Source organism: Marmota marmota, unplaced genomic scaffold (assembly GCF_001458135.2).
Source record: "Marmota marmota marmota unplaced genomic scaffold, marMar, whole genome shotgun sequence".
In the NCBI taxonomy this organism is placed as follows: Eukaryota; Metazoa; Chordata; class Mammalia; order Rodentia; family Sciuridae; genus Marmota; species Marmota marmota.
Window position 1 is genome coordinate 39,798,068 of NW_026000016.1, and position 21,934 is coordinate 39,820,001.

The following is a 21,934-nucleotide window of genomic DNA, read 5'->3' on the forward strand; positions in this document are numbered from 1 at the left end:
ATTATGTAATGTTTTGAACAAGCCAACAATTAAAAAAATTCAAAAAAAAAAAAAAAAAAAAAAAAAAATCCTGTCTTAACCCTCCATCAGTACCAGGTGTACTGTCTCATTTCTCTGCTCCTCTTTATGATAAAATTCTTTCAGAGCTGTCTGTGCCAGCTGTCTCTGATTCTCTGAATTTTTTCTCCTTCTGTCAGGGACTGAATTGTGTTTCTCCCAAATTCACATGTTGGAGTCCTGATGTATTCTTGGAGAGGGGATGTTTAAGGAGATTAAAGTTAAATAAGGTCACGTGGCGGGGGGGCGGGGTAGGGGAGGCATGGGGTGGTTCTAACCTGATAGGATTGGTGTCCTTTTAGGAAGAGGAACAGAAACCAGAGTTCTCTCTGAGCATGCACAGAGGAAAGAAAGGTCATGTGAGGATTCAGTGAGAAGGTGGCTGTCTACAAACAAGGACAGAGGCCTCACCAGAAGCCAACCCTGCTGGCACCTTGAATTTGGATTTCTAGCCTCTAGTACTGTGGGAAAACAAATTTCTGTTGTTCAAGTCACTAGTGAGTGGGATTTCATTATGGCAGGCTGAGCAGATAAATTCTTTTCCCTCTTTCCTTCTTTACTCCCTTTGCGTGGTAAAATACACATAACATAAAATTTGGCATTTTAACCATTTTAAAGCATAAGACTCAATGGCATTTTGTATATTCACAGCATGGACATCCATTACCACTTCCTAGCTCCAGAACATTGTTATCACCTCAATAGGAAACCTTGTATCTACTAGGCAGTCACTTTGTCCAACCCTCACTCCCCAGCCCCTGGCTATTACAAATCTGTTGTATCTCTATGGATTTGACTCTTTTGGACATTTCACCTAAATGAAATCATATAATATGTAGCTTCTTTTGTCTGGCTTCTATCACTCAGCATAATATTTTCAAGACTCATCAATATTGTAGTACTTCATTCCTTTTCATGGCTGAATATTATCCTGCTGTGTGGATAGAACACATTTCATGAGCTAGGAAGTAAATTCTTCCCAAGTCAAGCCTTCAGATGAGACCACTTCCTTGTCCCAATACCTTCGCTACAACTTTGTGTAACCTTGGGCCAGAAGCCCCAGCTAAGCTGTACCTGGACTGCCAACCCACAGAATCTGTGAGATACTAGTTTATTTGCTTGCTGAGATTGAGTATATATATATATATATGTATAACCCAAGAACAAACCATAGCCAAAGATAAAGTTTGCACATACCCAGGACCCATACTATAAAGGAGAAAGTTCTTAATGGGTGGGCCCAGGCAGTCTCCATCAGGCACTACCTATCAACACTTGCTATACCTATTTGTAAGTGCACACTTATTAGCTGTGGAGGTGGAGGTGGTCTTCTTTATCACCTATGACCTGCATTCTATTAATTACTTTAGGAATCAATGATTATTTTAATACTGTATCTTTTCAATGTGACACTTTGATAAACAAATCAATCTTTTAAAAATTAAATAAACAGCAAAACAAAGCAAAAATAATCATCTGAATTATACACTGCCATGTTTTCTTCAGCAATGGCCACCATCTCTAGCTCTGCCCGATGCTTACTCTATCGTTTCTCCTCCCCCGCCCAGAAAGAAAATATGTGGAAGAGAATGAGGCAATTGTACTTTTGTCCACAGTTACCCCAGGCCCTCCCTGCTCCTCCCACCCCCCATTTGGTCACCACTGTCATGCTTTTTGCTCACGCCTGGCTCATGTTGAGGGCAAGTATTGGTCAACGAGGGGAGACAATGATTGGTGACCCTGAGGGGACTAACTCAAGAGTTATTAGCAGAGTTTCTAGGTCACATGTGAACACACTGTGTGAGTCACAAGGGTTTTAACTCAATGGCAGTTGGGTGCCGAGTCAAGGCCTGGCCATTGAATGGAGCACACAGCCTAGTGGAGGAGGTAGGCTATGAAACCAGGACCTCAATAGCTCTGCAGGGCCAGCAGTGGGCTACACGGTGGTGTGGGCTCCTCAGGCAGGGCCCACTGCCCAGACAGCTATAGGGCCAGGATGATCTTGAACTTGTAAGCAAGTGGAGGCTTGTGACATGGCCTCAAAGCTGTATTCCTTTTATCCAGAAACCAACCAAATTACAAACACTTCATTTTTAAAAAGAAATATGTGCCCCAAATACCCTGGACCCTTGATTTACTGTCTGTCTTCCCTATTTTGATAGATTAATGAAACCAGAGAACTCCTTCTCCACTATATGGAAACTCACCAAGTCAGAATGATGATAAATTGACAAGTGAAGACAGCCTTAGGTCTATGGAGAAATGAGGAGGGCTGGGGACCGTAGTGAACTGGGGAGTGCCTGCCCCTCTAGTGGGCAGCCCTGACTCCAAAGGGAATTGCTACCACAAGAATGTGGGTTCAGTATTGGCAGATCTAATCATTTTTCAAAAGAAAACTAGGAACTGATATTTTTTTAAAAATAAGATCCCCAAATAGTTAAATGTTGTGTTAAAGTTTTCAAGACATAGTAGGAAGCACAGCTGGGTACCTTTTCTGGCCTCACGTTGCCCACTTACAACCTTCATTCTGGGTAGCAGAGGAAGAGGTGGCAGTGAAAGCAGAGTGGAGAAGAGGTGCCAGACAGGAAGCCCACGTGTTCCTGCTCCTGCCTTCACTAGCACTGGGACCCAGGGCTTGCTCTTGACAAGGACACATGCTTGGAGAAGAAGAAATGCCCCATCCAAGCCCGAGACCTCTCTGGTTCTCAGGCCTTTCTTAAGCTACCTTCATTTCCTAGGTGACCAGCTAACTGCCACCAATGTATGGGTGACTCTCATACCAGTACCTTCATCCCAGGTTTCTCTTAGCACATGGATTCCTGTGTTCAAACGCTTAGAATCTCTACTTAATGCCCAACAGCTACTTTAAATTACCCTGTCCATCTTGACACTTTGTCTAGAGTCTTTCCTCCATATCTGTCTTCCCCAACTCCATGAATCTGGCTTATCTTCCCCTTCCCTTATCTTTAATAGGAATGAGCTTCACTATTTCCCCGTTGCACATGCCAAAAATGTAGGATTTCTGTCTTTCTCTCACACTCTACATCCAGCTTATCAGTAAGTCTGACTAACACTATGTTCAAAATATATCCCAAACCTTGCCCCCCTCACCATCTCCAGTCTTCCAACACATTGGCCAGACTACAACAACCTTGGGACCTGGCTTCCTTCTCTTTACAACCTTCTGTAGTAACTTCACAAAGCATTTTGGCAGGTTTTAAAATAAATACATAAATCAGAACATAACACTCTACTCCTTACAACCTTTCAATCGCTTCCCAAATCCAAACCCCTATTACCATGACTCTCAAACCTGAGTGACCCCATGGCTCCTCTTTCATTGAATTTAGGCTGCTGCTCACACCCTGTCTTCTCAAAGGACTTTGATGATCACCCATCTAAAGCGTTTTCTCTTCTTTCATCTTCCGCCCCAATTTAGATCCTGTACTCTACCCCCTTCTTTACTCTTTCTTCTTCTAAGCACTTATTTTACTGATTAGCTGTCCCCTTCCCTGGTACATGAGCTCTCATTTAGCAATACATTCTTACAGTCTAGCACTGTGGCCAGCATACAGTAGGTGCTCACAGGCACACATTAGGTGCTAAATGTGTGTTTGGATGGATGAATAGGTCCATATGGAACTTCCAGAAGCCAAAACCAAGGCTTGATTCAGCTGTTCACTGGAAAGGCTACTCACTGATTGAGGAAGGCAAAGAGGTATCTCATGATAATCAGAGTGGTTTTGGGCAGGACCAGGAGGACTTTTCGGATATGCAGAGCTCTCTCCTGTAGGTTGTCCATTGCTGAAAGAAGAAAGCCATGTGTTATCCTTCACTGTGCCCGAGATCCCAGGGAATAGCGGTCAGAAGCCCTTACTATTAGCAGGTATAGCCCAGAGAGCACCAAGTCAAAGCTGCACACAGCACTGGCACAGCAACAGGAATTTCATTATTGTTGCTTCTGGGTGTGGGGCTGCACCAAGGTGCATGCTGGGTTCCACACATTTACCGATTCAGGACTTAAGGTATACTCCTTGGGCACAAGAAGGGTTGGAGATGTTCTCCCCAGCATCTACCACCTGCTTTTTCAAACAATTAGGAGCTGGGTGTGATTGCCTAACACCCATCCTGGAGGTCCTGCATCTGGGGGGGGAAATAGGCTGTGCTAGTCTTGTCCTGCATGCTCTATGCATGTATTTTCCTCCTCTGGACAAGTCTGGCTTATCTTCCCCCTCCCTTATCTTCAGTAGAAATGAGCAGGACATGACCAAAAGTAGGAAACATAGGTCCGTGGGTAAATAGCCATATCTGGGAAGAAGACCGGAGAATTTTCCTGACTTTTATGCTATGGGCAGGTTAGTCCCCTGGGCTTGTGGTCTCTGTCATGGACAGCCTCCCACTTCCACAGTGTCCCATGTAGATCTGGTTATTTTCTATGAGTGCCTTTATGTAAAGAGAAATGGGGAGTACTGGATTTGGGACAAGAGTATATTTCTAGGGGAGAACTGCACAGTCAAAGGATGAATGTGTTGGCCACCGCAGTCTAGCTTAGAAGACTTTACCTAGGTCCAGTTCTGGGAAAAGACATGAAGACACTACCCAAGGGATGCACAGAGTTGATTGCCACATAAATCACTTCCACTGAACTACGACAAACAGCAGGTCAACAAACAAGAGAGCTAGTTTCTTGAATGCACTGGACCTTTCTGAGAATAACTGAGAGGGAAAGTACTCAGGGCAAATGTTGAGTCAATTCAGCAACTCAGGGGTCACAAAGACCCTGGATGACCTCGGAAAAAGGATCTTTTCTCTATTGCAAAGACATCTTTCTTAACAGCCTCTGGGGCCATCACTCAAACTCTGCTTCCAGAGTTTCCATGGATTGCTTATTATGGAAACAAATGAGAGGATGGCACACAGCAACAGGAGTTTCTTCCTTGTTGCTTCTGGGAGTGAGGCTGTTACACCAAGGTGCATGCTGGGCTCCACACATTTACTGATTCAGGACTTAAAGTATGTATTCCTTGGGCACAAAAAAGGTTGGAGATGTTCTCCCCAGCATCTACCACCTCTCAGTTATTCTCAGAAAGGTCCAGCGCATTCAAGAAGCTAGCTCTCTTGTTTTGTTTTTTGACCTGAATGCCTATCTCCCCCAGCAGTATCATGCAGTATCATGAGCTTTTCAAGCTCCAAATTTTAGAATCAGAGGCAGAGAACCCCTAAGAAAATAGAAAATCTGTCTCTCTCTCTGGGAAAATACCAGATGCCTACTTCTTAGGATAGCATATATGAATACACCTGGCAGGTAAGCCATGCCATGTTTAAAGCAACAAATGGGAGATATTTGCAATATTTACGCTTTTCCCCTGGTATCATGAAAAAGCCCAAACCCAATGTATATGCTTCAAACAACTGAAAAGACTGAGTCTTATGAATGAATTTTTATAAAGGCATTTTACTAAAGGAAGTTAAAGCCCAGAGAAACAAAAGAGTTTATGATGGAGGTGAAGCCAGAAGTCCTGACCTGGAGTCCTAGACTCTTACTGAAAAGTCATTCTCCTTCTCCTTCCTTCCTCCCCTGCCAGGGATGAAGAAATGAAGGTGAGCATAAACTCACTGAAAAAAAAAATTCAAAAGGAAAGCTTTACTGAAAAGCTTATGAGAAAACAAAGAACTCCATAAAAATATTCAAACCTAGTGCTTGGAGGTGCTGTGGCCCAGAAGCCACTCTGAGGCCAGGGTGATACTTACTGACGCAGGCCATCAGGTCGTGGAAGATGTCCTTAGGGAAGAGCGGGTGTTCCAGCCCCCGGAAGTAAAGCTTCAGGACACCAGCTATGGAGTCCATGTCGTGGTCATTCTGGTCCCCTGCCAGGGGGTCCTCTCCTGAGGATAAGCACACCCAGAAAGGAAAGAGTGAGAGAGGCAAACACACAAAGAATGAAGCAGAGGCAATGGGGAAGGGGTGACCCACTTATTAGCACAGTGCCCAGCACAGTGGCATGAGTGCGGTAAACCAGAGGACAGATAGAAGCACAGACTGCTGAGACTCAGGGATGTCCCTGTGGGCTGGGACTGGGACACAGGAACTGCTTTCCTTACAGAATCATGCAAAGAGGCTGGGACCAAGCCCCTGGGGGAGGAAAACGAGGCCAAGGAGGCCAGCTCCTCTGATGAGCTCTCACTCCTGCTGCCCCCAACAAAGGACACCTACTTACAGAACAATCATGCCAGAGCTCCCTATGGAAAATTTCATATCAGATGTAATTAGATTTAATGATAGGACCAACCTCAAATTGAAACTATATATATCCATTACAGTGACGGAAATTGCCAAAGCTTGCCCATTACCTTAATAGCCCACAAGATAATAAATGGGCTACGATGAACAGGCACATTAGCCTTGATATTAACTGCCACCAAGGGTTCCGGATAAAGCCATAAACCGCCTGGATATCATAGTTAACTTCTTGGGTTTTGGCAGATCATCCGTAGGAGAGAGGCAGGATGGGTGAGGCCAAGAAGGAAGGAAGTGGATGTGCTCAGCATCTCCTGCATCTCTTACAGGGAGTTGCGTATCTAATGGGAAGTGTGTGCAGACAGCAGGTGTCCAGCTCAAGAGGGAGGCACAGGGGCTTCAGAAGCTCTGGGCCCCACTCAGAGGAGAAAGGATAGAGCCAGTACCCAGGAGGCTGGCAAACACTTGGTCTTAGCTTTCAGGCTGTTCCCTTACCTCTTTCAAAGGCATTTTTGATGTCATTCACTTCCACCTGGGATCCAGACACCCGGAAAATTCCTTCATGCTGCAGTCCTGGAAACACACAGGGAAAAAGTGATCAAGGAGAAGAAAAAGCAGCCACAGAGCCAAACTTAGCTGAATGCCTGTCTCCCCTGGCAGTGTGCACTGAAGCATCCTGTCTCTCTTGTTTTTCAGGCCAAAGGAGTAAAACATGTGCAGGGACATTGGGAAAGTCACTGGGATGATTATGAAGCATTAGCCTAAAGAAAGCACCAAATCAGAGGCTTAAGGGAAGGGATTTCTACAGCCTGCTTCTCTTCTGACTCCAAGGGAGACTATCAAGCAGGTACCTTCCCTGCCTTTGCTCACCTGGAAAGTGGGGAGGTGACCTGTTAGTGTTTTCTTGTCACTCAGGATCAGAAATGGGAGGTAGGTCGTGGCAGGCAAGACATTAGGTACCATCAGAGGAGTGTCATAAGATGTGAGGTTATAATGATTACTTTAGCTATTGTGACACTGTTCCACTATTCTAGGGGCCAGTGCGTTCAGTACTGATGAAAAAGAGTGGACATGAGAATACAAGTGATCCATCAACAGTATTGTCAGCCACTGTCCCAGGAGCTGCTCCTGACTGCTGCTTCTCACAAAAACAAACATGCATGAACACTACACTACAATGATGTACACAGAAACTTTGTCTTCTTGGGTTTTGTCAGAGTAGAAATATTCATAAAAATAATGCTTGTATAGTGACTGCTGTTAATAAATGCTTTCATATAAATGAAGTGCTTGGTCCTCACAATAAGGGATAAGCTCACAATAAAACAGAGGTTAAGCTGGGTGTGGTGGCGCATGACTATAATCCCAGAGGCTTGGGAGGCTGAGGCAGGAGGATCACGAGTTCAAAGCCAGCCTCAGCAATGGTGAGGCAGTAAGCAACTCAGGCCATTTTAAAATCAGTGAGACCCCATCTCTAAATGAAATACAAAACAAGGCTGGGGATGTGGCTCAGTGGCCGAGTGTCCCTGAGTTCGATCCCTGGTACTCCCCCTCCCCAAGAAAACCAACAAAGCAAAACCAGGGGTTAGCAATACTCCTATTTTTAGATGGGGGAGAACTGAGGATAACCATCCCTTAGTTATACAGGTACTAAGGACTAGGGCCAGGACTCAGACTCAGGCCTCGTGGCTGTAATCACATACTTAGTCCTCAAGCCAGACTTGTGGGGCCCATTGATGTACAAGCAGAGAAGGTGGGAACCAAATGGCCATTCTGGATTTGTAAGCATGACTCACAGAGAGCACCACACATGCAACTGAGAAACCAGGGAGAAATCCAGGAAGCATGTCATTAGTGCCAGGCCCAGGGACTGAGTGGGTCTGGCACCTCTAATTCCAGTAGGACTGCCTAGGCTTTCTCAGACGCCTTGGGTATCAATATTGGCATTTTGTCAAAATCTTTCTATAATGGCACAGTCCTTCAAAAACCTTAATGTGTCAAAGAAGTCTCACATTTATTTTAGGAAAACAAAACAGAATAAGGCTACATTTTGCTGGCTGCTTCAGGGTTACCCTCTAAGTGCGGGTAGCTATCGGCTAGACCTTTGGAGGTCAATCATACAGGCCAGGACTGAAAGTACAGAATTGGACTGAAACAACATTGAGAAATAATCAGAGGGACTGTGATTACCTGATTTGTAGTAGGACTTAAGTCTGTTCCTCTAAGGGACTATAAGAGCCAGATAATGTTCTTTAAACACAGAATGTAAATAGCAAGTGTTCTGACAGAAAGTCACATTCAATGTGAAAATACATTTGTTCACATACAAAAGTTGTAACCATACCCAGTGACTTGTCGAAAACACGATGTAGGGAAATGTCAGAAACCAGACTAGATGGTGTGTTCTGGTTGGTAAAGTATTGCATAAGTTCTTGAAGAGTGTCAACAGGGTGCTTTGGGTAGGGTAGACCACCAAGAAAATATGGTCTTGGTCTGTGGGCCCAAGGATAAGAAGAAATGGGAACTCAGCTTGGTGGAAATCAGGCATCAGGCCTGAAACACTCTGAGCTCTCTTGGTCTGGTTTCTGGGTCCTCTGAAGAACTGATGCTGAAGGGCCGCTTTTTTTTTTTTTGGAGTGCCTGATGGGATGATGCTGAGAGCAGAAACAATGTGCTTTCCAAAAGGAAAGGGGAAAACCAGTTGGCTTTTTATTATAATGAAGGTGAATCCTGACTTGCATAACCAAAATAGCCCAGCCACCTTTTTCATTTTTCCTTAGTGCTCACTAACATGAAGGTGTAAAACCCATCAGATATGGGTAAGTTGTTTGGCAATGGTGCAAAACCTTCCATGCATGTTGTGCCGGATCCAGCTGTTGCAGAGTTGCTCTCCTAGGTAATTCTTTTTTATTCCTTCCTTCCTTCCTCTTTTTTTTTTTTTTTTTTTCCCTTCAGTACTGGAGATTGAAACCAGAAAACTCATACCTCCAAGCTACATGCCTAGTCCTCTTTCATTTTACCTTTTATTTTGAGGGAGGATTTCTCTAAATTCTCAGGCTGACCTTCAACTTGTCATCCTCCTACCTCAGCCTCCTGAATAGCCAGGATTACAAGCATGCACAAGGCTCCTGATAGATTCTTCTTTTTTTGTTGTTCCAGGGATTGAACTACAGGGTGCTCAATTGCTGAGCCGTATCTCCAGCACTCACCTCCCCTTTTTAAATTTTTGAGACAGAGTCTCACTCGGTTGCTTACAGCCTCTCTAAGTTGCTGAGGCGGCTTCAAATCAGTAATCCTCCTGCCTCAGCCTTCTGAGCTGTTAGAATTATAGGCGTGCACCACCTCTCCTAGATTTTTCTTGAAATGATTACTACAACAGCCACCTCCTGTCCCTTCTCATGAAAATGATGAGGTTTTCTCCTCCTCATGATTCAGTTTCATTAGTTCCCCATCTTCCTTCTCCTTTAATTCGTCCTAGATCACATTGACCCACTATTCACAGAGGACCCTCAGCTATCTCACCTAGATAATGGGACAATAATATTTACCTCTCAAGGGAAATGAAAATAGTAAGGATATAAAAATTCCCAGCATTTGGTGGGTCACAGATCCTTTTGAGACTGAAAAAAGTTATAAATACTATCTCCATTCAATGTGAAAATATATTTGTTCACATATTAAAGTTGTGATCATATCTTTTTTAGGGAGTTCATGAATACTTTGAGTCTCTATTAGGGAAAAAAATTCAATTTAGTTGAACAAATATTTTTTAAGCAGCTAGCTACTATACCTTTTAAGCTTTTTAAAAATCAACAGTGTATTTGTTTAATCCTAGAATACACATAATTTCCAAATTGCTAACCCATACTTCTGAGATAAAAATTACTACTGTGCAAGATTTCTTTAGCTCTTTTTGTCTTTAGACTTACAGAGTATAGTCAAAACACTGTTTTCCAGTTACTTGGTTAATTATTTTCTTCTTCATTCCCCTTTAGTGTGGTTACATGTTCTTTTGTAGTACAGTTATGATTTCTTGGTATTATTTACATTCCTTTTGTAGTTTTACTCACATTCTAGTTTTATTTATTTGTTAATTCACCTATTGATTACGGAAAACACTAAGGCAGTTCTAAAAGTCAAAACTACACAAAAAAGGTAAATTCAGGGCAATGCCACGTCCTGTTTCCCACTCCATTCCTTCTACCTCCTTCCTACCCTTCTCCTGAAATAATGAATAGAACATTAATTTCTAGATTCATCTTTATTTCTTGCAGAAATGAGAAGATACATGTATATTCTTTTTTTCTTTCTTTTTTGATACCAGGGATTGAACCCAGGGGCACTTAACTACTGAGCCATATCCCAGCTCTTTTTTATATTTTATTCAGAGGCAGGGTCTTGCTGAATTGCTTAAGGCCTTGCTAAGTTGCTAAGGCTTTGAACTCTCAATTTTCCTGTCTCAGCCTCCTAAGCCACTAGGATTATAGGCATGTGCCATCATGCCTGGCACATGTATATTCTTATATCTTCCCTCTTACCTGAAAGGAAGCATACTATAGATGCTCTTTCACATTTTGTTTTTTTCACCTAACAGCATACCCCCGAGGGACCTCTTGATATCAATTCATGGAAATCATCCTCATGTCTTTTTGCAGTTGTCTAGTGCTCCATTGTATGGACATATCATAGTTTTTCCAACCACCCTTCTATGTATGGGCATTTAGGTTGTTTCTGATACTGTGAAATTATAAACAATGCTGCAGCAAATAACCTTGTGAATATCTAATCTTTGTATTGTTGGAGGAATACCTTCATGGTGAATTCTTGGAAGGACTGCTGGATTAGGAGATCAGTGCATATGTAGTTTTATTATATACTGCCAAATTCCCCTATGCTGGTTTAGCTTCCCATCAGCAACATATGCATGTGCCCATTTCCCTAGATTCTCAACCTAGAAACATGCTTAATTTTTGTCTCCTTATGCATTGAACCTGCACAAGGGTAGGGATGGGAAATTCCAAGCCACAATATCTAGAACCCATCACTTCTCAGCTAACACCATAATTAGCACCCTAGTCTAGATCACCACCATGTCTTCCCTGGCCTGCTGCCTAACTTCCTATATCACCCTTATGATCTTATCTCAATAGAACAAACAATGATCCTTTAAAGAGATGACTCCCTGATCAAAATTCTCCAATGGTTTCCATCTCACTCCAAAAAAATAAAATAATAAATAAAAATAAAATCCAGATGCCTATCTTATCCAACAGAGTTGTACAAGGTCTGGCCTCTGGCTTCATTTCCTGTCACTTTCCTCTCCACCCTGTTCAGCAATGCTGGTTTTATCCTATTCTATGAATAAGCCAACAGTCTCTGCTCATAGTGTCCCCTCTCCCCATGATGCCCTTCCCCAGATGTCCACCATAGCTCACCCCCTTAGAACCCTGCTCAAATGTCATCTTCTTAGAAGTGGCCTTTCCCTTGAAACCACTGACAATAGTGTCTGTCCCCTTTCCATTCTTCATTCCTCACCTTGCTTTACTTTTCTTTATGACACCAACACACAAAATATTGTACGTGAATTTGTTTATTTATTGGCTGATCAACTCATCATCTATTTGTCCTTCAGTAGAACATGAGGTTCAGGAGGACAGAAGCTTTTTAGTAGTACACAATAAGCAATCAATATATATTTCTATTGAATGAATGAATGAATGAAATACTTGGAAGAATGATGGGAGTTCAGATCTCCTTCTTCCTATTGTCTTTTAGGCACAAATAATTCCTCCTCCCCTGGACTCAGTTTGGACTTCTTTGCCAACTACTTGATCATTAATCATTACTATCTTGCGAAATTTCTTATTCTGCTATTCTGAATTAACACTATCTATCTCTTTTTATTTAACTTCTCCCTCACTTACTTATATTCTCCAAAATGCATCATAAGACCACTTAAAGATAGGAACAGTGTATTATTCCTGTTTTAGTTTTCCTACTTGGCGTTATGTGGTACTCAGCATTGATCAGGGGCTTGATAAATATTTGTTGATTGTTTCAATAGTGATATACAATGCTCTTACTTCAAGTGACTGGAGATAATATTAAAAACTTACAGCTGATGGAGAATGGGATAAGTTGTAAGAATGCTCAAATAATTACTGTTCCAAATACGACCCTAAATAATGTCCCAGTTTATAGGGAGAGAGGAAGGTGAGAGGAGGAAGGGAGAACCTTAATGCCTCTGAATTTATATCAGCAATACTTTATCTACCTCTTTAGTTCAAGAAGGTCATTCTATCCCTCTTCCTATACTATTTAAAAAAATTTCTGATGCTTGGTTCCTAGACATCTCTATGGCACTAGTTCAGATATTTGTGCTTTCTAAACATTCTTAACCTTAAAAAATCAATTCTCTGGCAATTATCTCCACCCCTAAATTCTGTTGAACCAGACCAGTAGAGGGTAAGGACTGGAGTTTATGAGATGTAGCTTTGTCAAGCAGAAGGATTAGTGTGATTTGACTAAGTTTGAGAAGGAACCAGCCCCTGCAGAATCTCAATTGTTAAAAACAACTTTAGGACTGAGCTCTTGTGGATGTTGTATCCAGTGAGACCTGACCAGAATAAAAATGGAATATTATTAGGAATCAGTTGCAACCTTACAAATGGAGTTGTTTCCAAACCAGACTAGCACAGAAAGCTACCATGACAAAATGATCAGGCTGTGCCATGGGAGATAACTGCATGCAGAGGCTGAGTATGAAACTACTGTCACCGTGTATTAGAAGCTGGGTTCTCTCACATAGCAGCTGGAATTTAAAACTCATTTTTGAGCTAAAAAAGGGTATTGTGGTAAGTGGCTGTGGCATTTGCGGTCAAAACATATGATGTCTTTCAATGTCTAGGAGCGGCCATTTTGAAGCAGCAAACATTATGTGAACAAATATGACTTTATTTTTATTTGCTAAGAAGGTTAGCATAGGGAGGCAATCTCTATTCTTACACTACAAAGAATTCCTGGATGTTCTTCCAACCTTTGCACACACATGGGTAAGGCCGTGGTCCTGCTTACCGTGTCTGCTGATAAACCGGATGCAGCTTTCTACCACCAGAGGAATTGCCTGGCTGGAGTCCTGAAAAGCCAAAGAAAAACAATATTACAATCTTCAAACAGGGATAGCCCAGGGTGAGAGCAAATGGGCCTCACTGTGGAACTTGTCTCAGATGGATCAGTGATGGTGCAGTCACCTGGCTTGTCCTCCAAGCTCCAGAGCACAAAAACATAACCACTGACTTGGAATGGCACTTATCTCCACCCCTAAATTCTGTTGAACCAGAACAGTAGTGGGTAAGGACTGGAGTTTATGAGATGTAGACGCACCTTAAATCTAGCATGTTCTAAATGGAGCGGGTTGTCTTTTTATCCTGACCCAGTGCACCACCAACAGCCATCCAATCCATCTTCTTAGGTTTGCCTTCAAAATATCTGTTGAATCTCTTCACACTTCTCCATCTCTATTGCCACCAGTTAGCTCAGTCCACCAATATCTCCATTTCCATCCCTGCTACCTACCCATCCCTTTACATAGTGGTCAGGAGATCTTTAAAAGTACATCTCAACTACTGGGGATGGAGACTGATCAAATTGTGTTATGTGCATGTACAAATATGGCAACATAAATTCTTCTGTTATGTATAATTAGAGTGTACCAAGAAAAAAAAAGTGCATCTCATCTCGTGAACTTTATCAGAGACTTCTCTTAGCTTCACGTGTTCAGGATCTTGCCTTTGCCTCCACTGTCCCAACTTCTGCTCAACCCCATCTCTGCTACAGCTAACTGGCTGCCTTTCTTTCTCCAATAAGTCCTCCCTTGTCTCAAGGGTTAAATGAGTGACACCTGCTGCTGACACATTCTTCTCAACCCTGACTGTGACTTCATTATGTGGGTGTGAATATCTATTTGCACTGATCACCACCAGCTCAAGCTCTACAAGGGTAGGTCCTACATCCATTCCTGGGTGTCTAGTGCTGGCCATGATGCTCTCATATAGTAATGCTTAATTAATACCAGTCAAAGGTCACAGGGTGAATCAAAGGGAGCTTCAGAAAGGTTTGTTTGGCATAAAAGGTAGGAAAGAAAAGAAAAGCCAGTTCTTGCAAACAGTGGAGATTACTTGATACTAAGCAAAACAGGCCTCCCAGATGTTAATCTTCATTCTGTCCTTTTGCTATATAACCCTTCTCATATTGTTTAACTTCTATGAACTTAAATTTGCCATAAATTTCTCAGTGGGTAGGGAATTCATGTGAGGAATGAGTATGTCCTACTGGCACGAGGGCATGAGTGTCTACTGTGCACAGAAGAATTTATAGAGGTCTTGGGCCATGAACAAGTCCTTGAGATAGACTGGTCCTCAAAACAACCCTATGGGGTATGTATTATTATTCTCACAAAGTTAACTCGCTGCTGATGGTCACTTAGCTGGAAAGTGGCCAAGCCAGAATTCAAACTCCAGCTGCCTCCCTCTGAAACTGAATACTTCACTACCACCATGCTGCATCCTAGGAGTTCAGCAAACATTACACACCATCTCTCACTAAAAACCAGCAGGGTTTTATAATATAGCCACATGCACAAATCATTCAGCTCTGTGGAAGAAAGACATGAGGCAGAGGGGCCCAAAACCTAGCTAGAAAGAGCTTCGGCAATGTGTCAAGCTGCATTCTACTGTCATGTATAATGATAATTAGAACAAATTAAAAAAAACAATAAAAAAAAAAAGAGCTTCGGATATTCAGGACAGAGATGTTCAGAACTCTTCAGTGGGCTGGGTCCTATGTCTTCTGCCCATTTCACAGGTTTGCCTGTAGCCCTCTTCTGGCTCTGAATTTTCAGCTGTAGCTGTGGGGTTTGGCTATTATTAGGAAGCAGCTGGGTCTCATGAAGAAGTCAGGCCGAGAGAAGAGCTGGCTTGGCCTCCAACTCCGAGCTTGCCAGGAATCATGAGGCTGCCAAAGGGAGTATTGCATATGCCAAGGTGGAGGGAGTTGGGAAGGTCTCAGTGACCCAAATGCTCATCTTTGTGACCCCCAAACCCATCTGCTTCCTCCAGCTTTCTATTGACAGCAGCCAGTGTCTACTCTCTTATTAACATCACTGCCAGATGGGCTAGGTGATTTTGTAGGAAGACTCTTTGTTCTCTCTTCCTTACTCTAATGAAGAAAATGGCACCACTATTAAAAGAGAAAAAATGCTCCAATTGAGGAAGTCTTTTTTATATTTACAGACTTCTGTTATCATACTTTTCACTTATAAATAGCAGCAGCAGAGAAAATGAAGATAGCAACAGGAAGGTTTGCAAAGTTTTGCTGGTCCCAGATTTGCATATAAAGACCCAGACAGAGGGAAGCTTGGAAGCTCCCAGATTACTGGCTTCATTAAGTTATGTGAAACTTAATGTTGGTGGTGCTCAACTGTAATCCCAGCAGTTCAGGAGGCTGAGGCAGGAGGATCACAAGTTCAAAGCCAGCCTTAGCAACTTAGCAAGGCCCTAAGCAACTCTGTGAGACCCTGTCACTTAATAAAATACAAAAAAAAAAAAAAAGGCTGGAGATGTGGCTTAGTGATTAAGTGCCCCTGGGTTCAATCCCCAATAGCAAAAAAAAAGAAAAAAAAAGGTTATTTGAAAGCAAAATTTGCCGAATACACAGGAAATGGAATATTAGTGGCAAAGTAAGTAAGGATTGGCTGAAAATATGGCATCGAGGATAATAGCCTGAATGTACATGGTTACTAATAGCAGAAGTGGCCCAGAGGCATACAAGGGTGGGCAAAAGATGACCAGCCTTATTGTAAAAAAGCATTTTTCTTGTCCCCATTGATCCAATGGAGCCTAAGATAGAGTCCAGTGGAAACAGACAAGTGACAAAGGCACCAAAGTTTTGGATGCTCCTGTGAATCTTCCCCACTCCACTCCCAGTGATCTCATTTCCCCAGATGGTTCTGTATGTCACTGTAGTGCCCTGAGACCTGTGCTTCACCACTGACTTTGCACACAGCTGTCCAGTAGTTTTTATATGTGCTTCCATCCACTGAATGTTTGTCTCTCACCTCTCCCCCAATGTTAGGACTGATGTAACTTTAATTCTTCTGGTCATAATATTTTTGGTCACATAATCTCAGAGTTGGAAGAGGACTTTAAGGACAATCAGGCTAAATTTCTGTCTAATCAGATTAAAGGAACTGCAAAAAAAGGGATAGTAGACATAACTTGGAAAAGATAGCACAGCAGTGGTCCAGTAATTTGCAAGGGAAAACAGGAAGATGGCAGATGAAGTCCAAACATGCATTGTTTGGCATAACTTCTTTCTTTTTTTTTCCTTTTGGTACTAACTGGGTGTTTAAAATTTGTAAATTTAAATTAAATTTATTTTTTAACTAATACATAAAAACATAAAATTGTATATATTAATGGGGTACCATGTGATATTTTAATACGTGTGCAGTATGTTTAAATCAGGGTAAACATGTCTGTCTCCTCAATTTATCACTACTTAATGATTAAAATATTCAAATAGGTTTGGGCTGGGGCTCAGTGTTAGTGCACTTGCCTGGCATGTGTGAGGCACTACGTTCGATTCTTAGCAATGCATATAAATAAATAAATAATAAAGGTCTATCAACAATTAAAAAATATTTAAAAAAGAAATTCAAATATTCAAAATCCTTTCCTCTAGCTTTTTAAAAAAATTTTCAAGAATTTTTTCTTTCTTTTTTTTTTAAACTTAGGGCCTTGCATATGCTGGGCACGAGCTCTACTGCTGAGGCACAACCCCGGCCCTCCTCTAGCTTTTTGAAATGTACATAATTATCTATAGTCACCCTACTGTGTAACAACATACCAGAACTTCTTGCTTGTTCATATTTAACTGTAACTTAGTAATAACTGATCAACTTTTCTCTATTGGCATAATTCCTTTTTAGGGGGGGTAGGGTACTGGGGATTGAACTCAGGGGCACTCAACCACTGAGCCACATTCCCAGCCCTATTTTATATTTTATTCAGAGGCAGGGTCTCACTGAGTTGCTTTGTGCCTCGCTTTTGCTGAGGCTGGCTTTGAACTTGTGACTTTCCTGTCTCAACCTCCTGAGCTGCTGGGATTACAGGTTTGCACCACCATGCCCATCCTTTATTAGCATAATTTCTTATGAGTAAGAGAGTTAGGAATTTTTTTCACATACTGATGTCTAGAACATTTATTAGATTTCCACTTTCACCAAAGTCTTGACAACTAACCAGATGTGATACAAAGACCAAAAAAAAAAAGGATGACATGAAAGATAAGATTTGGGACCTTATTATTTTATATAAAAAAATAAAGGTCTATCAACAACTAAAAATGTTGCCGATAGGATGGAGAGTACCCTTTAAAAGAAAGAGAATTTAGGGGAACTGAGGAAGCACTTGTGGTGGGGCAGGGGAAGGCTGGTGCCAAGGGTGGAGGCGCTATCTCAACCTTCGGGCACAAATGTCCAGTCAGTCACTTGGGAGTTAGAGCCAAGGACTCAGGCAGGCAGCACTACAGGACAAAAGGACACTTTGGGAAGGAGAGAAAGGTTCCTCCAGAGGAACATAATGACAAGGGAAGGAGCATGGAGAAAAGTCAGGCAACCTGGGGAGGAGCCTAAATTTAGAAGAATGGAGAAAGTGAGGCCATCAAAAAAGATATCAATGGCCAGGAGAGAGAAAGTACTGGGTTGAAGAGAGCAGAGAAGTCTGGAAGCAAAAGCTGATTCACATAATTTTCAAGAAAAGTCTATGGGCTTTGAGCCTAGTCTTTGCTAGGGTAAAAAATGGCTAGAATCCATTAGGCACCCTCAAGAACAAAAGCCATCAGATTCTTCCTCTTGTTTGGCTTATTTGCCATAAACTCCCCAAAAAGCAAACATTGAATTCCTGGTTACTTTTATAAAATTCCTAATCTTCTAAATTATTATTTTACATCCCTATCTTAGATATGAACCACCATTATATATAAACTGCTGCAGAGAAACTGGGGTAGCAGAACAAAAACAAGCTCTTGTTTTGATTAGGGTTTATGGAAGTTTCTGGAACTCTTAGGCAAATCTAGCACCAGGCAAATGTACTTTGCCTGCAACTGCTTAGGTGCAGCAGGATGCAAACCAGATGGATGGCAAGCTGACCAGGAGCACAAATCACCTGCCTGACTGTGAGCTCCCACATTCCTGCAGCCAGAGTCGGAGCTGCAAAGCCGGCCCACACGTGCTCCTTCTCTAAGCAGGAGGTCCAGTTTTGGATCAGGAACTAAAAGGAACAAAGTTTGAGCTCGATCCTATTCTTAGTGTTAAAGATGGCTTGCTCATTCTTTAAGACATATACTGACTAGTTTTCAATGCCATAAACTAACCCTGGGAGGCTTTCCATTCTTTTCCAGTTTTAAATGAAATCATGGGAGAAAGGAGAAAGAAAAAAAAAAGAGAGGAACAAGAGGAAAGAGAATTGCAATGAATATTTTATCATTTAAAAAATGTGTAAATGTATTTGACATAGTGTTCTCATTAAAATGAGATCTGAAGTAAAGAAGGAGGAAAAAAATTACAACAAAGCTGGGACAAATGAGGTCTATGTCATCGGAGTTCTCCAGCTGGACTGACCACCCAGCCAGAGCAGTCACCAGCTTGAATATACTGCTGGGGCTGCCGAACTACAGAAACCATGCGCCCTCTACGTTTGATTGTCTCCCTGTGGTTAGGGCCACTGTGAATTACCCAGAATGTCTTTATAAAGCCTGGATCAGCTTTCCCCTGAGTAGACACAGAGATATTTCTGAGCTCTCTCTACCCCCTCCCTGCTAATGGCCTTCTGCAAAGCTGCTTTGAGCTTAGGGGAAACAAAATCATTTCAGCATTTGCTATAAAGTATAATTAGGAAGTCAAATTTGCTACTGCAAAAAATACTTCAATTAATTTTTTTTTAAACAAGCACAAGTGCTGTTTAGATTGTCCACTGGTGTGGCTTATCCACGCCACTGCTCTCTTGAGGTTTCCTCCTAATATAGGTAATGAGACCTGGTGCCCAGTGACAGAATTGAATACAGTGGTGAAAACCATGTACAAAACAGCTCTTGTCCTTCATTCCCAGACCAGAGTAATCTCTGTATTTTAGTACATGGCAGGATACATCTAGGATGGACACACCATCAGAAACAAAATCTACACATGTAAAGCAAGACTGTCTGGTCTAGGGGATTAGCTGCTGAAAGTTACTGACACATTAATGTGTCTATAAGTTAGTGTGCAGCCTCTTCTTGGCACTTATCCTTCATGGCAGAAGGATGCCATGGGCAGTTCTGGTACAATCTGTCCCTTAAAAATCATACCAGCTAGTATGCAAGAGGGTAAATGACTAGAAAAGAAGAACAAGGTATAAATATTATGACCATTCCAACACTGACAAAATTGCTCTAACTGTAACCATGCCATGACTAAAGGGTACAGCCTAAAGGCAGGCATAAAGTCAGAGAAGTGTCTGTCCTGTCCACATGCAGCTTCACGATTGCCTATGGGATATACTCAATTGTCATGCCAGGCCAGCCTGGCCTCTGCGGGGCTCTTACCTGTTTCCTCACAGTTGAGCTACGCCTGTGGTTGATCCCACCAAGTCAGAGAGGGCCGATCCAGCAACAGGGAGGACAAAAGAGAAAATTGGGACAGAATGAGACAAGTCATTGCTTGTGTGAGTGTGTGTGTGTGTGTGTACACATATGTGCACATGTGCAAGCGCACATATGTATTGCCTTAGCTTCTGAATAGCTGGAGTTATAGGTATGTGCCATCATGCCCACTTCAAATGAGGGCTCTTTTTTTTTTTAATTTTTATTGTTGGTTGTTCAAAACATTACATAGTTCTTGATATATCATATTTCACACTTTGATTCAAGTGGGTTATGAACTCCCATTTTTACCCCGTATACAGATTGCAGAATCACATCAGTTACACATCCATTGATTTACATATTGCCATACTAGTGTCTGTAGTATTCTGCTGCAATCATGAAAAACAGTCTTTATGGTAGTTAATGAATCAAGTCACAATATTCAGCTCAGTCCCAGAAAAGGCTAAGAGACTTGTTAAGTTACTTCCCATCTAAAGTCAAATATAGTTTTTCTCTTTATAAAAGCACAGAGGTGCTTAATTTTAATGTCTACCAACATTCAAAATTTGAATAAGAAGGAACTGGTTCAACTTTGCAGATCTGGGTTAGATAATAAGAAGATCTTCCTGTTGCAAGGAGATTCTGGAAAATACCAAAGGCTGCTGCCTATCATTTGCTTTCTCTTGGAAATCCTCAGGGAAAAGATAGGAAGCATTTTTTTTTTTCTAGATTTAGAGAGTAGGGCACCTACAATGGAAGGAAGTATGGGGATCTTCTGTCTATATTTTTCAAGTTGTGTTGAGTCTCAGAGAACTTTTCTCAAAGGGAATTTGACTCAGAGGCACCTGAGTCAAACAGGCACGGCAGCGCTACCCTGCTTTGAATGAAGGTGGGGGCCAGGGCCTGACCACTGGGCCTTGTTCTGCCTCTGCTGCCAGGTCACTCCTGGAGAACCTCTTTGAAATTCTCCAGGCTCGTGAAGCTCATGTAAAACACTGTTTTTCTGAGGGGGGAAAAGAGTGGCCAAGGTCAGACACAGTGAAATAATCCAGCAACAGGGAAATAGACTCAGTTCTTTTCATTTTTTCAGAAACTTCTGCGGACATAGGCTCAGGTGAACTTATACTATATCACCAAAAGATATATTCCACAGAATTCCATTATCCTGGTTCCCTGCAGCCCCCAAGTCTATCATATTAATGGGACTTTAGTTATAATCCACAATGACAAAACGATGAAAGCCAAATGAAGCTATCTCTAAATAATGAGCCTATAATTGTAAATGGCTTATAATTATTGTGTGTGTTGGCAGATAGAAGTGGTTGATATAATGGACTAACGCAGGGTCTCTAAGGAGTCTAGTCCATTAGAGTTCTTTCTCCAGTTAAATCAGCACATTTTTAGGCATCAGAGAACTGTCATCTGAATGGATGTCTTGCTTTCTGCCCACTCAAGAGTTTACTCATAGCAGCACCATGACTGGGAGGGAAAATATGTGGCTGGGGTGGGAGAGGAAGGGGAAGGTAGGGAAAAATCAGGAGGGCTGCATACTTGCACATCAGGCAAGATTTCTACCAGTGCCATTTGGCAAGCCAATACAAAATAATATTTTATTATCCAGCAATGTCACTAATTAGGCTATCATCTTTGCCATGCATGGAAAAAAAAATCTCAGATCAAATGTTACCTCCTGATCTTCTTTCTCTAAGTTAGAGACTCCCCAGAGCCTATATGCTGAAGTCTACCAGCTAAGGATAGGTTAAAGGATAGGATCCTCCAGCATTAAATGTCTATTTTCCTTGCAATATGGTGGCTTTGAGAAGACTTGGACTATTTCAGCAACTGATACTCCTTTACTCAGTTCTGCTCAGTTCTCTTCCTAAGTCATAGCAAACCCCATTGCCATCTGAGACCAGAGAGAGTCACTAAGGCCAAGGGAAGGAACCCACCCCGCAAGTC

The 21,934-nt window shown here is 42.1% G+C and overlaps 1 protein-coding gene across 9 annotated transcripts in view; it reads right to left on the minus strand.

The window, feature by feature from the left end:
• Positions 1-21,934, minus strand: part of Srgap2 (SLIT-ROBO Rho GTPase activating protein 2) — a 242,435-nt gene that overhangs the window by 21,209 nt on the left and 199,292 nt on the right. For all 9 annotated transcript variants that reach the window (XM_048809527.1, XM_015483747.2, XM_015483746.2 and 6 more), the window contains 5 exons: positions 19,937-19,961; positions 13,370-13,430; positions 6,791-6,868; positions 5,809-5,943; positions 3,756-3,861 (listed from right to left, as the gene is read on the minus strand). In XM_048809527.1, the coding sequence (XP_048665484.1) occupies positions 3,756-3,861; positions 5,809-5,943; positions 6,791-6,868; positions 13,370-13,430; positions 19,937-19,961 (405 nt within the window). The remainder of the gene's footprint in view (positions 1-3,755; positions 3,862-5,808; positions 5,944-6,790; positions 6,869-13,369; positions 13,431-19,936; positions 19,962-21,934) is intronic.